We start from the raw sequence: 19,944 nt of genomic DNA on the forward strand, positions 1-19,944 counted from the left end.
AAATCACTGTCGAAATTAACGTCCGTTCTTCTACGTTTATTCATCCTTTACCCGAGGAAAGTAGCATAAAAATTCGATTACAAATGCTATTTTCGTAATTTCGTAAAATTAATCTTTAGGAATTCCGTTCCACGGGAGTCGATGAGAGACAACTCTTTTCCAAACTTTAGACCACCTCTTACTCTCTCTCTCTCTCTCTCTCTCTAGCAGCACACTACTTCTCTTCTTGCAGCACACTACTAGAAATTGGAAGTGTACTTTAGTAATTCAATCTCGGGTTTTGAGAAAATCTAGTTGTCACAAAAACCAAAATCGAATTTGTTTCTCTTTTTTCACTCTAAGTGATGATTCTATTTTCCATTCGAAGTAAGAAGAGACTACCTTGAATTCTTATACCAAACTTCTTCAGGTGTACGGTTCCTTCCTTCCTTCTATATAATTCTTTCGCTCCCTCCTTCCACAGATCGGAAAACATAACTCGAATTCCCCCTTAGTACTTATTCGTTTTTTAAAAGATACAATTCTATTCTAATTTTAGGCGCGAAAGTATAATACCTTCCGTGTTTTCTCACCAGATATATACAGTTAAAGATTGAATTTTTAAATGAAAGAGGAGGGCGGTAAAGGGAGGATGATGATGAGATCTTCTTCAATTGTTGCCACGGTAAAATATAATAGGGTTTATTTATTTAAAAAAAGGAAGGTAGAAGAGATTGCTTTAGGTATTTTTCCTTCTGTCAAAGAAGAGAGATGGAAGAAGTGTTCCATCTTTTGTTGCGAGACTTGAAACAAATTTATATTTACTCCATTCTGTAGAGAGGGGGTAAAATAAAAATAAAATTTTTCCCCTATTTTCCCTTTCTTTCTGAGACAGAGATGAATGTTTTCGAGATGGAAAAGAACTATGATAAGTAAATAGAAGTTTTTTTCATTAAAAAAAAAAAATTTAAAGCGGGGAAATAGTGTAAATTTTAAGCTCGAGTTGCATAAAAAAAAATATTTTTTTTTCCTTTCTCCTTAATCGGAAAAAATTTAATTCAAAAAATTTTTACCGTTTATATAAATTTATAATTCTTCTTGACGTTTTGATCGAAGATAAAAATAAAAAAAAAAAACCTGCGAATGGATGGGAACATAAAACTGTCCGTCGTTTGGAGGTTATTTTGTAAGGAATTTCCGTTCGGGAGGGGAAAAAATCATATGAAATTATGGCCGCTTTTTAGTGGTGGCCGTTATTGCAGGTTACGTATGAAATTCTATTCGGAATTTTGTTTTAATAGTCGCTGTTTAAAGGGTTTTTTTTTAAAAACAAATATGCATACGAAATAGTTTACGAAAAATGGCCGTTGTTTGGAGGTTATCTACGAATTGTTACCATTCAGAAGTTTGCTTTACTGGTCGCTGTTTGAAGGTTTTTTTGAGCAAAACTGCGTACAAATAGTTTGTGAAAAATGGCCGTTGTTTGAAGGTTATTTTGTATACACTTTTGTTCAATATAATTGCTAGAAAATGGCCTCCGTTTACAGGTGGCCGTTAATGGAGGTTACGCATACATCTTATTGAAATAAAGGGAGAAAAGTTGGAGAAAAAGTGATTGTTGTTTAGAAGCGGCCGTCATAGAGAGGTGTCCGTCGTCGGAGGTTCGACTGTAAAACGTTTAAATTTAAGTGTAAATCTTTAAAAATTACCCAGGCGAGTAAAATCATAGATTATTATTATTAATTTTTTCTCCAGTTTTGTTACATTAAAAACATCGTTTCGATGATAATTTCTCAGATTGTATCTCAATTAGCGATAAACGTTTATCTTCTATCAAAAGTTCTAAAAATTGCCGTGAAAACAGAATTAAAGCGAATATATTGGCCATTAAAATGGGAATTTGTTTTTATTAATGCATTAAAACGAAGAAAAATTGTATTAATTTTAAATAATAGACTTTAAAAAAAAAAGAAAGATGGAGGATGAGGAGGAGCGAGCTTATTATCAATTGATCGATAGAGGCGAATAGATTTATTTAATTAGATGAAATCATTTTAGTAGCAATAATTAACTAAACAAGAAAAGAAAACTAATTAAAGCGTATGAAAGTTCCATACTGTTAAGCGGTTTACAAATTAAATTAAAACCCACTAAGCAACCCGAATTAGGCAAATCCTTTGAAAAGCGTCACGCGAACCTTTAAGCATCATCTCGTCAAACGCGTCATCGGTGTTCGTAACTTCCGTCACAATTTACTAACTTCAGTTTAAAAATCTTTACGGTAATTCTTAAGAAATTCTAAAGAGCGACGGAAACTTCTTCCGGTTGCTTAATTATTCAATTTAATTTCGATTAATTATTGCGGTTTAAGGTTGAAAATCTTACGCGTACGTACGTATACGGAATACGTTTTCAAGCGCCATCTATGATCGAATTTCGTTACTAATTGCGAATATTAATTTTTGTGCTTTTAAAGAGGGGAGGAAGAGATTTTATTTTATTATTATTTTTTTTATTAATAATTAAATTGTTTAATGGTTATGAACTGTGTTAAAAAGGGAATTTAAAAGAATTTTTCTTCCTTTTTTTTTTATATTAAAGTGATCGAAGAAATACACTTTCGATACATTATTGAAAGGAAAATAAAATGGCCTGATAGTTCCTTACGGAGAACGTTTTATCATTTTTATCTATATGACATGTTACGTTTTATCTACACTAACAGAACATTGGATTAAAGCTCGCTCACCATTCTAAGACCATTTGAAACATTTTCTATTCTGATGATTCTTTCAACGATACTTCCACCCTCGATATTTAGCGAAAATTCCAAGATCCACGCCATTACTCCCATCCGTTTACGATCTATTAAACGACGGCACCCTTTTTTAATATTTCCCCATTTTTTTAATTCTTATTCCTAACGGTAGATGGCGCCAACTTACAGATCGTTTAAAATTCAAATTTTTAAATACCTCTCGTGTTGTGACGTGTATTTTAAATTCGAATTTTTAATTTTTTCCGGGGGAATTCACGTATGTATTACATATTATAGTCATACCAGAAACTAATTCTCGTATAATGTTAAAGTTTTAATGAAATTAATTAATTAAGCTTTGGTCCATCAATCAATCAATTTTTAATTAAATTATTATCAAGTAATTTTAAAATATTTTCCGAATTTATTAATTTATATTATTATTATTATAATAATAATTCAAATTTTGAATTTTTTTACATTTTTTTTTCCGGTCATTTTTGTGCTAATTTCTCTGGTAAATTAACGAAAATTTACTATAAAATACTTAAAATAAAATAATTTTATTTTATTTTTAAAAATTTATTCTTTAAAATTTGAGAATAGAATTTTTTTATCTTAATTTTTTTTTTTTTTTTTTGAATTTTTCAAAGCATAAATTTGTTATTTGATATTTTCCGGATGCAATTTTTGTAATTAAAAAATGGATTTTTGTAAAAAATAAAATAATAATAATAATAATAAATCTTTCAGATGATTTTCGTGATAACATGGAATTAATTTTAGAAAATGGATTAAAATATGGAGGAATAAAATTAAAAAAAAGTAGCAAATGTTATTAAAATCCCAGGAAAAATATTAATTTCCGTAATATTTGTATTTAAATATTTAATTATAAATACGCACAAAGCTGTATTAATTAATACGGTGGCCCAAAATTCGGTTAATTATTGAAAAAATTAAAATCATATTTCTCTACCAATTAAACTCGCGAGTCAGTTTACCGGCGGTAACTAGAACACGAGCGGTACGGTTAATCGATTAGACGTTATACTCGATACAATAAATAATTTACAGCACTCGAACGGTCGGAAATCGTGTAATACCGAGCGGAATAAGGGGGAGGAGAGGGTGTAAAAAAAAAGCCCCGGCCACCCAATTGATGCTTCGATTGCGTGATGAATGGGAAAGAGAAGCGAGTGTTTAATACGTTCCACCATAAATGCAAATCTGAAACTCATTTGAATAACGTCTTTAATGGCAAATCATCTGCTTGACATGCAAATGCGTAATTTTAACACTGTGTTTATGTATCCTGTTATCTTATTATGTTACCGTCGTATCCGCTCTATCTATATTGCTTTATGGTAGAGTCAAATATAGTCATTTAAAATCATCAATTTGATTATCATTTTAGCATTTATCAGTATTTAATATACAAGCGTAGAGATAGGGTCGGCCGTGAAGGAAATTTAATAAGTGGGGGATTACTCTCGTGTATATTTTGATTTAGTAGATTTATAATCGTTGTAAAGACGTCTATAAATTATATTAGAATGTCTATTTTAGTTTGTTTATAAGTCGTAACAAAAAAACAACGTTATTTTAAATAAAACAATAGCATTTTTATTGTATTTTTTCCCTCTTGTTTATCGCTTAATGACGCGTGAGTATTTAGAGATTAAATTTATTTTATATTTTTTCCGAATTTTTTCTGACGTTTTAAAATTAGAAAAAAAATTTATATTAATATATTATTTAATTTTAAAAAAATTTTATGTAGCTTACCAAATACGGATATAAATCCAGTTTAAGCGCGAGATAAAATTATGGAAACAGGAAAAATAAATACATAAAAGCGTAAATGACGTAATATAAAATACCGTTATAATCATAATTAAACTTTTATTATCGTCTCTGGCGTTATGGCACGGGAATACGATACCTCACATCGTACGTAATTTCAGTCTGGTGACGTCATATATGAGCAATTTGGTTCTTTGTTTCGACGTCATCTTTTCGTTACAGTCCTTAATAAATAGTTACAATGCCATTAATTAATACGTAATTATTGTCATTGTTAGCAATAGACAGAGAAAATTAACGAGAATTTATTATTGATATAAACTGACCAAAAAATTAAAAAATATATCATATAAGAAAATTTTAATTAAAATTTTTCAAATGACGTGTAATTTTATTTTATTTTATTTTCTGACTTAGTATAGAAACGAAGGAAAGTCGCAGAAAAATGATTTATTTATTTTCCTTTCTACAGAAAGGGATTTGTGTAAATCAGATTTTCTGATAGAATGAACAGTGCGATTTTTATTATTGGAAAAAGTAATCCCACTGCAGAATATTAAACTAAAAATAGTTTATATTATTATCAATAATAATAATAACCCATTCACGCTACATTGAAGTCATTAGAAAATTTTTAAAACAAAGGATTTATCCAAAAGGGGAAGAGGACAAAGTATAATAATAATTTTAAACGTAATCTATAACATTTAGTTTCACATCTTTAAATTATTTTAATTGGAAATTATAAAAATAAACTTTCACATTAATTCATTTACCCCCTTTTTTTAAATTTAAAGAGAATCGAGCGCCCATTTAAATCAATTACGATTTAGTTTTATTTTTTTTCAACAGATGGCGCACTGTGTATTTATTTAAATTATTTTATATTTAACAGTTAAACATTGAATTAATGGCTTAATTGTAATTATAATGTTTTAATTTTAATTGTAAAAAATAAAATTAAAATTTTAATTTTTTTATGGGTTTAAAACCAATATTAATATAAATAATTTTATCCCGCTGCTAAATGGATTTATTGTTGACTCGCTTATAGATTTTCACTTGATTTAATTATAATTATAATGATAGACAAGATTAAAGTAAATGATAAATCATCAGAGATTAAATGGGATTATTAGCTTTTCACTTTGTCTAATTAAATTCAAATACCTCATCAATTTTAATAAACAAAGAATAAACGTTCTTATTAAAATAAGAAATATTTATCGTTAATTCGGAATTTTTATACGGCGTAAAAATATTTTTTTAAGCTGGCTTAATTAAGATTTATGGAAGAGCGCCATTGAAGGGTGTATTAATTTCAATACACGAAAATGACCATGATGATGTCTTAAAGTCACGGTTAAGTTTGTTTATTTTTTATTGTTATTTTTAGTTTTTTTTTTTTTTTCATTTAAAATATACGCGCTCCACCTCAAATTAGTAGTGGCTTTTTCCCTGTACATCATACTTTCCCATTAACAATAGAGTCGTGCCGGTCTAACACCTGTCGGGGGAAGAATTTCGAATTGGAATGACGTGACTTCCGGTTTGAGTCGGATGCTCGTAGATAGTTAATCGGGGCTTTTTGCCCCTAAGGTTTCCATATATGGTCTCGTTTTTCACCTATCTAACTTCGTTCCCGAGATTAAGGACGGACAGACTGACAGACGACATTGGGAATTTATATCACTACAGTTTATTTTTCAAATTGCGGCCCGAAAAGTCTGTAAAATCAAGGTCATTTCGGACGATTATTGGCGAGCATACAATTACAATCGCTTTATACGTGGGTTAATATCGATATTAACCTAGATTAGATTTATAAATGATTATTTCAATGTAATATCGAATCTTGCTGTGGTATAGTACGTGTTTTTATATGCCGTATGTAGTTTGAAATTCTGGTATGAATTGTATTCATTCATAACCGAAGTAAATGCAGTTGGTAAGACATCAGAAGGGATCAATAAGCAATTACTGTAGCAAGAATGCAATATAGAGTTATTACAGTAAATAACCTCCGTCATATCAATCGGAAATTATTAAATGATTGATTTTATATGGCGAATTCTGAAGAAGGAAAAAAAGGGCAAGAAACAACTACTTTACGAATATTTCGTAACGAATTAGAAAAAAGAATTGGAACTACAGAAAGCTCTTTAAAATAGTTTCGTATTCTCACGTAACAGAGCAAATCCCGTGTTTGAGAATAGGGGACAAAGCAAATCCCGTGTTTGAGAATAAACACAGGATTTGCTCCGTCCCCTATTCTCAAACACAGGATTTTACTGTTACTGGGAGGGAGGAGAGCGAGGTAGATAAGTTTTAACTTACATCAAAAGTAATTTTTTTATTCTTTTATATAGACATGTATTAAAATAAAAACAATGTAACTCATTTAATGCCATAAATTTGATTTTGTTTAAAATTAAACCGCGTTAAAGTGAATTGGTATAAATAGAGGAGGAGGGATCACTGTAATAAAACACTAAATTATAAAGCATGACGTTACGAAAAGAATCCGATGTTTCTCTACCTCGTTCTCCCAAATTTGCGTTAAGGTATACCAAGTCAAATTCGAAATTTGGCAGATAAATTTCTTAAATATTGTAATTAAGAATTCCATTATATTTACTAGGCGAAAATATTGGAATTTTTCTAAATAATTAAACTCTTCCGAGTAACGAAGCGTGTACTTAATTTCAAGCTTATATCAATATATAACAGCGGCTCATTGATTTCGTGGAAATGTAAAGGATAGTTGCAATAAAACCTGTCTGAAACGGAACCTGAATAAAACGGAACGGAGCGAATTTTCTCGTGTTAAAAAAAAAAACAAACCTGTCAAACCGGAAGAAATATTTGGTAACGTGGATTCAGGTTTATATAGGTTTTTCCGTATTATGATTTCTAAAGGTAAATTAATTATAATCTTTTTAAATTGAAACCGCTGGAAATTTTAAAGTTTTAATTTACGAAACTTGATTTTCGTTTTAATGAATAAAAGATGATCCGTCGATTAGTTTAAATAAATTAATAATAATATTTAATTAATAATCTGGCAATATCGACGGTAATTTGACAGCAGCAGCAGGCGCATTTGGACGAAAAGAATAATAAATTTCTTTTTTTTTTTCATTAACGAAATTGTAATAGTTGCTTTTGTTTGGAAGATAAATTGTTAAAATGGCTACTTTTTAATAAATTAAACGATAAAAACACCGCATTTACTCGGTTAAATTGAACGGAAATTGAAGCTTCCAGTACAAATACTAGTTCTGTAAAGTCCACAATGACAGATAAACAAATGAAGGAAAGCCATCAGAATAAAATAAATCCGTAACTGTGTAACAATTCTGTAAAAAAAAACAGTACAAAAAACAACAATAATTGACATTTCTTTGACTTTCCCGGTTGTTACAACACAGGGAAGTATTGTATTCGTCTCTCTACTTTTCTGGATGTTATAACAGAGGAAAAAGTATTGTAATCGTCTCAAATTTTTCTGTCTGTTATAACGTAACAGCTGTTACTTTCTCTGTTGTTATTATATTATAATCGTGAAACGTTCGACACTCTGGGTATTTGGAATGTCGACGTTTTGAACCCCAAAAAAAAAATCAAAGAATGGTACTTTGTGTGTGTTAGATATTAGTATTTCAGAATGGGGTAAAGATTAAGAAATTTGGACCGTAACTTGTGTGTAAAAGGCATTGGTACTATTAAATTTTGGTGGTTAGAGGTCGCAGGGTTCGGGTGTCGTATCTGGAGTGGGGTCGGACTTGATGATTTTACTTGTTATTGGCATTTACGATACTAGATTATTTCTAGCAACTCTTATCTACCCGGAAATTAAGCCTTTTTTTGGCCTTTTCAATATTGATATTATTAAAAAATAACTTTTATATTATCTCGTAACAGGTAACGCGTATATTATGGTACCGTACGTCTGAGTGGCAAGCGGTATCCAGACAAATACTAGTTCTGTAACATAGTACGCGAATCGATGACGTGTTTCGTATAAAACGAGCTACGTTATTGGCTCGCTCACTTGTCACACTAGATGCACCCTTATAGTAATGTTTATCTTTAGTTTTGAATTTATTAGGTCATGTGTCATTTTATCGTTCTTTGTTAAGAGGATTTTTCCTAAAAATATACAGTCGCCTGCAAATCTTTCTCAAAGAGACGTCATCATCATTTGTATGAAGTAAAGTATAAAACTTTACAGAAAACTGAGCAATAAAATCTCTATTTAATCTCTACTTCGTTTCTATTAAAGTAATTATATAAATTAATTAAATCTCATAAATCTGATTTAAATTTCAAATTAACCAATTACGTTTCAGCTTTATCGGTTAATTTGAAATTAACCAATTACGTTTCAAATCGAGTTCGAATTTAAAATATTCGAATATATAGAAAAGAACGTTTCCTCTAACGAATTTCTCTACGTTCTCGAACGATATTTTTTCTATTCGATTTGTGTTTAAAGAAAAAGCATTATGGACGATTCCTCCGTGAAGAAAATAAGAAATCCCGTTGGCGATCCTCCCTCATTAGGAGAAGACCCTTCTCGATTGGAAAGGGAGGAACCCCCAAATGAAAAACTGAATGGAAACATGGAAGACGTGTTGCCAGTTGCAGGTACGTCCGTCGTCAAGAAGAATCGAAAGATTAATGTAAGAAGAAGTATCGAACGCCGAACAGTTAGAAAACGAAAAAGATCCGTGTCGGGAGGGAGATCGAGGAATAGGAAGATCAGGCGATCCAGGTCGAAGGTAAGGAGCAGTGGCAAGAAGAAGAGAGGACCCAAGAGGAGACGGAGGGTTTTATTTTAAGATCGATTAAGTGCCAACGTTGACAAAAGGAATGGATTTGGCGGTCAAACGGCTCTTTTCAGAGCCAACTTTTTACTGGTTAAAAGTAGTCGAATATATTTTAAACGATATTAACACATTACACATTTTTAAGTAATATTAATCGAGCTATAACTTCAAAGGTATTAAGTACAAAGTATGTAAATCTGGATAATTCGTAGTAGCGAGTATTTCGTCCCCCGAATTTCGAACTAACGAGGATTTTCTGTGTATTTTTATCAGTTGTAGCAGTTTCTTCTCGAACATCTATAGAAATAATTGTAACGCATTATATTTTAAAATTATTCTTTAGAATACTGTACTCGTCATTGCTAGGTTCACGTGGAAAAAGGAAGTCTGCAATCCACTGGTTATGGAATCTCTGCATCCTAGAGGGGGATTCTTCGAGAGGTTTTATTCTAACAACGTGACAGGGCCATTGCCACTAGCTGTTTTATCCTCCTGATATAACTAATATCAGAAGGATAGAACAGCTAATTTTATCCTTCTGATAGATGTTTTATTAGAAAATGGCCGAGAACGGATGATGGAGTCTAACAATTTCATTATCCGTTCCAATGGTCTCCAAGACAAACTATGTGTGTTTCTGGAGGGGCGCCAATAAAGTGTCGGCGCCAGTTATGTTCGCTACACCACTGAAAACGATGACGTTGTCTTCGAAATTTGAAATTCGCGGGGCCACGTGGAGTTTTATGGGGTTTTCTTCACGTTATTAAACACGCAAAGAATAGTCGGAAGAGCACGTAGCAAATCGTTGGCGATGCTCGAACCCGCGATCACTGCCAGTGTTCAATTGTTTTATCCACTCGGCCATCGGTGGGCCCTCTATTAAGAACACTTAATGCAACATGCCATTAAAATGTTTAATTAATTAAATTCTGTTAAAGAACAAAATACGACCAATTACATCTGGAAAACCTATAATACTGGAAACCTTTTCCGGATTCGAAAGGAGAATAGACAGTGGTCACGTGTGGTCGGACTTAATGAAGATCTTTACTCGTTAAAATTTGTTTAATAAAACTAAATGCTATTTATTTATTATGATTAATAATATAAAAGTTATATTCTAAGTAAAATCTCGTAACGTTACGAAACTCGTTACTATAGACTTTTTTTTTTTGAAATTGAAATTAATATTACGTAGCGTTACAATCTTAAATAAACAAAGGAAATACAATTAACAATATTAATATTTCTAACCAACAATTGCTCGAAGCTTAAATTTTTCTCAATGGACAACGAAAACTCTTCAATAAGTTTATGGCCAAGGCCGATAATTACGGAATAGAATTGTGTAGATATTAAAGATTCCATCTCTAATCGTTTAGTATACGAAGTGCGGAAAGAAATTCTTTATTCTCTTCCCAACCACTTTTCTACTCACAAATCACTCCGAGTTGATGAAATGGCCACGATTCGAGATACAGTAGACCCCCTATAACACGGTAGATACGTTCCGTGTTATAGGGGGGGTCTACTGTATTTTTACGTATTTACAGCGAGTGTACCTGGACGAAAACAAACCGGAAAGTGTGTATAATCTAGGATCGATCCTTTAAAACACGAAGGAAAAACTACAGACAGAAGCAGTCTTGTTAATTACGGGTTAATTTCTAATGTTTTATACGAAGAAGAATCTGAAAATGCATTTTTGGAACCTTCAAAGCAGTTTTATCGAGTGGAGAATGGCAAATTTTTATCGGAAAACCACGCTTTTATCTTATGTGGAAAAGGTGGGATTGTGATTTCGGGAAGAATTAGAAAGGGCGAGAGAATGTCTAACCAAAACAAGCGAAAAATGCATTTAGATATTTTAGACGATGAATTAATTAGAAAAAATATCAAAGCATTACTAGAAATGAAATTCGGGTGTAGTTATACACTATCGTAATATAAAATGGTAATATAACCATAACTATTGTTCTTATATTTTATTTTGAGTTATTTTCATGGGTACATTACTTTTGTACATGTACCCATGAAAATAACTCGAAATAAATTTTTAAATAATTTATTTATCCATGTTAATTTTCCACGGGTCCGGCCACGACTTTTCAAGCTAATTACTATGCGTTAACATATTCATTCTCCTTTCTCCATTGAAAAATCCTAATATTTTCGACCAAACGTCAGAGATCTGGCCCAGTGAGGAGTTGAGAGATTTCCAGTTATCTCCTAATGTAAAAAGTATAAACAACGTTCTTATAAAAAGTGAAGAGCAGCAAAGAATTAGAAAGCATGGGAGGTCGTTGTGGGAAGGAAAGACGAAAAGAGAGACTGGAAGAGGCAGAGGCACGAGAGCCTCCATGCTGAGAAAAAAAAAGGAAAAGATCGAAGTCAAAGAAAGAGAACAACAAAAGGGGAGCTCGAAGAATCAGAAAAAAAAGACGTCTTAAGAAATATCGACGTGCCCTAGCTCAGAATTGGTAGACGTCGATGGTTTTGTATCCAAATGGCCCTTTTCGGAGCCACGATTTAATGGTTAAGAGCAGCTTTATTGGTATGTTGAAAGCGATGCATTTACTCCAGTCTCAAAATAAATTTATTGTAAGCATCAAAATGTTTTTGCAAATCTATTTCGAATGGCCAGATTTTAAAAATTTGAACGATAAACATATACCTAAAGAAAAATATATTCTAAGATTTATTTGTTCAAAAGATAATTAAAAAATAATAAGTTTTATCACGTGAAATGGCAAATTGTGCGTTCGAGTCAGAAGGTGTAGACAGGTGTAGATTCGTAAGTAAGTGTGACAGACACCGAGACAGACTCGATAATTACAAAAAAGAAAGGCATTTTTAGTAAGTATGTGGGAGTTGAGAGTGAAGTTGAAGATGCAACCAAGATCTGGCATTGAGAAATCTCAGGGAGAAGCTCTTCCGTCCTTAAAATTTAAGGTTGTTATTATTTTTGCCCATTCTGATTGGTCGCCATTCCTCGTTTTCGCTTTCTAAGTGTAACGATATCTCAATTTAGATCGCGAGATGAGTCAAAATCTACATTTAATTCGATCCCAGCTGAAGATATTTCCTCTTGAGACTTACATTGTCTAGATTTCCTTTGTCAAGTTATATTCTTTCTTTAAAAGGAAAAATAATCAAACACAAACAGGTAAGCCCATATATCTAATGTTTCTAACCGATTTTTGCTACTCTTAACTATTAAATATTGGCTCTAAAAAGAGCAGTTTGGTTAGGACCAGCATAATCTAACAATTCTAAAGCAAGATATGCTGAAGATGAGATTTTCTTCGGTTGTTCTAAATGTCACACAAATGGAGTCACATAACTAATCCTTATTTGCATAGATCTCTTAACAAAGATGTTGAAAATAATAATGTCTTTATGGTAATTAGATTAATTGATGGAGGGCAGAAAGATGGGTAACATGTCTGTCCGAATTTAATGCAATATCTGAATAAGATTCAAAATATTGGAAAGTGTTTTCTATTATATTTATGGGAAAATTTTCACTGTTTCTGTGAACTATTTCAAATATTGTTCGAGAACGTCAAAATTTCGTTATTCTGCTTTATTCTTACTGAAGAACTAACCTTCATTCTAATTGGATGAGGTCTGGAATGTCTTTAATCCAATGAAATTTGTTTTTTGCTCTTGATGATGATTCTAAGAAGTTGAAAGTATGGGGATTATGTCTAAGACTTGCTTTTTATTAATTCCCCAATAAAGTAGTTCTTAAAGACTTGAGTATGTAAGGTGTTGCTGATTCTTATATGATATAGCATTTTGCAAATGATATTAACAGTATACTTTGTATTACTTATATTTATTTATTATTGACAGTTCAAAAATAGGTAAATCACAATAAATGTTGAAAACACATCTCTGGTAAACATAATGTGAAAAATTCAATACAAACTAATATATATCTTCAATAAAATGCATATGACATATGTTGATCCATAGACAGGACTCTCTTGTTTTCTTTTATAAATATTAGAAAACTAATTCAGTTTAAATTGTATAAAAATATACGTAAAATATTTTTGTTCTTGTGTATGTTCAGAAATTAATTACCAAACAATGTGTTTTAATCTGACATTTACGATTTCTCGTTTAACGTATGGGACTAGTATCATTACTAAGTGTTACAAAATAGAAGGATTGCTTATTGTTTGTAATTTCAAATCACAGTATATTATATTTTTAATTATTTATATGCTAACATTAAATTCAATGACATAGTAACAACTTTAAATAGCTCTTGCATCTGATTTTTGATTATTCAATATGTTAAGGATTGTGGCACTAAAGCAAGGGTTCCCGAATAAAATCTAATATGAAATCTTCCCAATTTTTGCCTACACCGAGAGACTGGCAAGCCATGGAATGCTTGTGTTGCATACAAATTATAAATCTGATCATTTTAATAATGGGTATCAAGTCTGCCCAGAGTATTGTTTCGGCTAGAAAATCTGCAAGGTGTTGTAGTTTATCAATTTCGGTACTTCCAGAGATCTTTTTCTTAGAAAACTGGACAAAGTAGGATGCACAGAACAGGAGAAAGGCTAATGTGGATACCATGAATTCTATATCTTTAGAAGCTTTCGTTCCTAAATAATTTAGTAAATTGTTAAAACCTAAGGATGAATTCTTAAAAAGAAAATATAATCTTACCTAGAGAATTTAAACCGGCTTCTCTGAGATGTAACAAAAATGGCTTTTTAAGAACTCCTTTCTGGAGGAGGATTCCTTCTGTGCAAAATCCACCATTCTGAAAAATTTCAAACAATTCTATTAAATTTTGGCAAGTTTTTGTTATGTACATTCTTAATATCAAATTTGACTTTAAGGGCTTTTGAAAATTTAATTTGCTTACTTTATTAATAATGTTAGACAAATCTATGATTGTTTTTCGTACTTTATCGTCGCAGTCCAAGTCTAAAATTTCTGGTTCCGGTTCTGAAATAGCATTTTCACCTGAAAAACGATAATACTTTATTATCTAATCTAATTTTTGTGATTCATGCTGTATGACCTATTGGTCTGGTGACGGTCCGGCCAAACATTGTGTGAATGCCTTAATTAAAATGCGTAATACAAACTGTTGATATCTCTGACAAGAAAGTTTTTGACAGTCAGTTGAATAACACTAAAAAAAATAGTAAGTTACTTGACTTCTGTGCTTTTAGTTAGAGTTAAAAATGAAAAAACTTTCTGCCGTGTGGATATTAAGAGGGCTTATTTTCCATACCTGTTGTAGGTTTATTCAAATCTGGATGGGACAGACAGGATACAGTGCCCATGAAAAATTCTTTGGGGTTGCTCATTCAGATTTGATTCTGGATTCCTCAGTATGATGCCTGTAATTACCTCAGCCATATGGCCGTCGCCAATAAAACAGTGACAATTATATAAAAGGGAAAATTGTCAGTCTGGTGATTGGCAGATGCAGACAACCAACTGCTGTATAGTGTGAAGCAACTTTTCACATGCAATATGTCACAGCAGTGGTGTGCCATGACATTTGATGATAGGGAAGCTGTGTTTCTGTAAGAAGACGACTTCCAGGGGCAATCAGTGATGGTCTAGAGTCCATTTATATTCGTTTGTTCAATAAGCCAGTAAGAACTGTAGACTTCTCTAAATGTATTTTTAATAGATTATCTGATATATTGAACTTGTTTATTTATTAAGTACATCAAATATTTTAATGGATTTTTTTAAAACTCCTGTCAACTATACAAAACATAACCCAACCGATAGGAGTTTCCTGGTAAGTTATACGTGGTACGATCCAAAAGTTCGGGGACTGCAGTAATCTATGACAACAAAAGCATGTATTTGAAGTTACGGCGTATGAAATGGATTCTACCAAACCACCTCTACGTGTTCAGGTTAATTTCACCCATGTCATGTGATTAAACCGCGAGCGCTGCTGTTTTTTTCCGGAGATAGTTACCTTTGTTCTGCGACATAATAAAAGTAGAGTTTCAAGAACAACCTCCAACATTAAATTTTGTCAGCGTTTAGGTAAAACACCTACGGAGATTTTAAAATTGCTAAGAAAGGTGTACGGTGATTCTACGGTGAAAGGTCACGATGAAGTCGAAATGTTGGAGGTTGTTCTTGAAACTCCACTTTTATTACGTTGCAGAACAAAGGTAACTATCTCCGGAAAAAAAACAGCAGCGCTCGCGGTTTAATCACATGACATGGGTGAAATTAACCTGAACACGTAGAGGTGGTTTGGTAGAATCCATTTCATATGCTGTAACTTCAAATACATGCTTTTGTTGTCATAGATTACTGCAGTCCCCGAACTTTTGGATCGTACCACGTAAATCAAGGGCAAGGGCGGCCAAATATCTAGCACGCAGGTGACTAACAGCCCAGAATTGGTCCTGGATAGAATCATTGGAAGCGTTATACGATATTTTGGTGTGTGGCTTCCACTAGCTAAACCACGTCAGGTTGGTGCTCTGTAAAGTGCATGCGCAAATGCCTATAATCTGGTTGTTTTACTTCATTCGCCATGGAAGCTGTCCTGTATTCAACAATACAGCAAACACTTCCATTGGGAATATCCCTATATGAATTTATATTTGAAAATACAATAGCAATCTTATCGTTTTTTTCACATGTAGTATAGAAATTTGTAATAAAATATATATTGCGGTTATAATAAAATGTAAATTTTAATTAATTCAAAGTATATTCAAATATGAAAATAATTGCGCAATATGTATTTATAGTTTAGAAAATACAAGGAAAGTGGCACTTCCAAGAACGGCACGCCACTGTGTCACAGTGAAGTCAGACCAGTTTGCATGACATGAATAGTGCTATTAATGCCATATGTTTTCACATTCATCACACTTGTCACTTTAAAACCAAATGAAAATTTTTTAAACAGGCAAATTTATTGAAACCTGTTAATTCCCTTTGTACACGATTTGTTTTGATCTAAACATTTTTCAAGATTGTGTAAAAAAAAATCTGTGTTTTATAATGACAAATAATCTGTATTAAATAAAAACATTAACATAACAAAACATACTTTAGAATTTTATCAGTTATAAAATAAAAAAAAATAAAAAAATAAGAGACTTATTTCAAACTTACAATACGGGATATTCTTTAATAACTCGAGTAATTCTTCATTATTTTCTTTCATTGCAGTATTTTGGATATTAGTAAATACAAAGTCACATAATGGCAAACCACCTTTACATTTAACCCATTCTATGAAAAAAATTAAATTTAAGATTAGCATAACATAATTTTATTGAAAATTTCAAATTTTTCTTATTATAATTATAGTTATAAACTGTGTATTTATTGAATTTGTTTCTAACTATTCTATTCTTTTAAAATTAAGTCACTTAAAAACAAATTTTTCATTGAAAATATCAAAAACTGTTAAACCCTTCAGACTGATATGCAGAGTGTCATCATACACCAAGCACATCAAAATAAAAGTAATGATTTTAAAAAATTGTCACTCAGCACCTAGGCTTAAAAGGTCTGTCGTACTGGGTACCTATTCAATATCCCACCCACCCAAAGATCCATGGCTACAATCAACGCATAATGCAGAATCTGAGGAGGTGGTTGTCCCGTCCTCGGCAGAAATCCCAGACTCCTAGAGTGGCCAATAAATTAATGACTAGTATTTGTATTTTACTGTACAAAATTACATTTAATTGATACTCGGAGAGAAATTTCACAAGTTTAATATTAGGTATCTTATTATAGGACTGTTTTAAAGAAAATAGAAAGATTGTTGCATATGACAAAAAAAGGATGATTGGCAAAAGAATTAAAGAATATATATTACAGAAAATGAAATGTAATTGGTCCTCTGTATCTGTGGGTTATACATTTATGAATTCAGCCAATTTTGGATTGTAAAGATCTGAAAAAAATCCAAAAAGCAAAACTTGTATTTGCTTGAATTTTATTTATTTATTTAATTAGAAATGTTTAGTGACAGAATATTTAAAATTTATTGTGCTTTTTTGTTTCAGAACATATTGAATATTGCAAGACATCTTATCATCAAAGAAGAGGGAGACCATGCAGCCATTGTGGCATACATGTTTGCACCTTCACTTAACAGTATCCAACAACTGTCTGCGAGTGTGACATCTCTCGTCTGTATGTTATTCAGCATGCATTAATACAATGTGCAGTACACAAGGATGATGAACAGCAGAAAATAGATTGGATTCACATCATATCATATTATAAAATTGTACCAAACTTCATTGCAAACGTCTGTGGACTGATGAATTCAAATTTAATCGAGATGGAATATTCCCACATAACATGCATTACTGGATCTAAAAGAATCCACGTTGGGCAAGGGACACTCACCATCAAGTGAAATGGTCTATCAACATTTGATGTGATGTTTGGGGAACGGTTAATTGGTTCTGTGTTTTACACGAACTGTATGTGTCCAATCAACATTTGAACAGTTGCAGAGTTCATAGAAAATACTACTGGAAATCAAAAAGGTGTGTTTCATTATATAATCATTTTGCATTCCAGTATACCTTTAAAATATTTTGACTGCTCATAGAAAACCTGCCATTGCAACACTTGTGCACCCTATGGTTTTCAATACAATGGATCTCCACGATGGATACCAGTTTTCGTTTAGTGTGCATTATTGTGGAAGACAGTTATTTTAAGTATGTACAATAAATAGCACATGCAAACATCTGTATTATACTATGTTTTTTATTTAATGGCATTTGATATTTTCAACTAAATTAGGTTAGCAGTGTTATGGATATACAAATGATCTAAACCTAACTATACTTGCATTCCCTGCAATGCAATGTGGAAAGAGGAGTTTTCTGACCTCTGATAGGAAATGATGATTTTCCCCAATGAAAAGTTTTACTTGCATTATGCAGTGATGCACTCACCTGTCATATTTGGCAGCCTGTTAGAGGATTCTATTTGATATTTTGGAATGTACTAAAAGTAGTAGTATGTATTTTTTCATATGCTACAATATTACCCTATTTCCATTGCCCTCTCTCCCAAAAGAGTTGGAGGGGGCAGAAATTTACACCACTATTTAATGCATGTTTGATATGGTATATGTTGGCAAAGGTCTACAGTGATTGCTGTATTAGTTTCTGAAATAATGGGCCTAGGAGACACTTTTCTTATCATCCTGCATAAACTTTTATAAAAATAATAATAAAATAAGCAAACTAACAAAATTTTTCTTGTTAAAGAAAGAATCAATAATAATTGTCTACTTAAAGTTAATTTTAATGAAAATTATAATGCTTTTTTTATTAGAATTCAATTTTTATTGTTGTTCTATAAAATAACATGTGCAGGTATTGTGTTTATAAAAATATTGTGTCTTAAATAACTTAGGAAACAATATGATGCTACAGACTTCTGAATAATATAGCACAATCCACCTTTTGCAATTGCAGGTATGTTTTTGGAATTAGCAAAACAATACATTTCAATTTCAGTTAAAATTATCATTATCTTCAGCTATTTTTTAAGTCATCATTTTGCACTATTGACCTTAACATGTGGTTGACAATGTGAAGAGTGGCCAAGCGGTCTTCGTACCCTGAACACTGGGAGCTCGGTTGTGGGTTTGCGCCTTGCTCGGACAGGCTGGCCACATGCAATTTTCCAGGTTTTCTCCACGTCTGTAATGCCTAAATAGGGGCCAGTTTCCCTTAAAAAGACCTCCCAGAAGGCATCCCCCTAGGCAGATCGCCCAAGTGTTGCATTGCCATAACTAAACAAACAGAAACAATGTGAAATTGTCATTGGTTAACCAGGGCTTTAAACTACAATACTGCAAGTAAATAATACTTTAAATGTTGAACATTAAACATTTTAAATAAGAAATGCCAGCAATTTAAATGTTAACTGTTGTTAAAGACATTACTGAAATAAACAGTAGGCAAATAACACTTATTAATTAATAACAATAATTGTAATTAATAAAGCTTCAAGTTATACTTTAAATAATGGATGTATAACAAGGATATGTTAAGACAATTTTTAATTGTCTTAACATAGCCTTTTAGAGTCAACAAAACATAAATTTCCACTAACTTTACCCTATTAGAAACTGTACAGAGTTTTGAGACACTTGATTCCTACTCACTCTGTGTGTAGGACCACATACCCCTTAACGATCCCCTTAAACTGTACACATAACATGAAGAGGTTGTCCATTAATTAATGGTATAGGAGTGCTTCAAAGTAATACAATAAGTTGATTTCTCCAAGCTTAAAAAATTGTTTTTCTTTCTCATACCTTTTAATTCAATGAATATTGAATAGGTAGTTAATTCCTTCTGTGTAATTTCTGTTTCTCCGTCTTTGACGACAATTTCAGTATCACCAAATTTAACTACTTTTGATCCTGACTTCTTGGAAGAAAAATCTACAGGTCTATGCCTTTTCATTACAGATTGTTGAGGAAGAGACAATGGATATGTTTGCATAGAGAATTCTCGTAATTTAAGAAGATGTTGCTTTTGGAGCTGCTCCCCT

The 19,944-nt window shown here is 31.9% G+C and overlaps 1 protein-coding gene and 1 long non-coding RNA gene across 2 annotated transcripts in view; one reads left to right on the forward strand and one right to left on the reverse strand.

Annotated features, from left to right (window-relative positions):
- LOC136987272 (uncharacterized) overlaps positions 1 to 17,577 on the forward strand; it is a 59,890-nt gene extending 42,313 nt beyond the window's left edge. Inside the window, exon 4 of the long non-coding RNA XR_010882599.1 lies at positions 17,421 to 17,577. This is a non-coding gene — a long non-coding RNA (uncharacterized lncRNA). The remainder of the gene's footprint in view (positions 1 to 17,420) is intronic.
- Positions 13,198 to 19,910, reverse strand: LOC136987271 (uncharacterized). Its single transcript, XM_067284984.1, has 5 exons — positions 19,706 to 19,910; positions 16,516 to 16,635; positions 14,270 to 14,370; positions 14,068 to 14,164; positions 13,198 to 14,003 (listed from the first exon to the last, which is right to left on the reverse strand). Exons 1-5 carry the CDS (start codon positions 19,893 to 19,895, stop codon positions 13,699 to 13,701), a joined length of 813 nt encoding a protein of 270 aa, XP_067141085.1. The 5' UTR covers positions 19,896 to 19,910; the 3' UTR covers positions 13,198 to 13,698.
- Between the last annotated feature and the right edge of the window lie 34 nt (positions 19,911 to 19,944).

This window comes from Centruroides vittatus, unplaced genomic scaffold (assembly GCF_030686945.1).
Source record: "Centruroides vittatus isolate TY-2023 unplaced genomic scaffold, ASM3068694v2 scaffold_149, whole genome shotgun sequence".
Lineage (NCBI taxonomy): Eukaryota > Metazoa > Arthropoda > Arachnida > Scorpiones > Buthidae > Centruroides > Centruroides vittatus.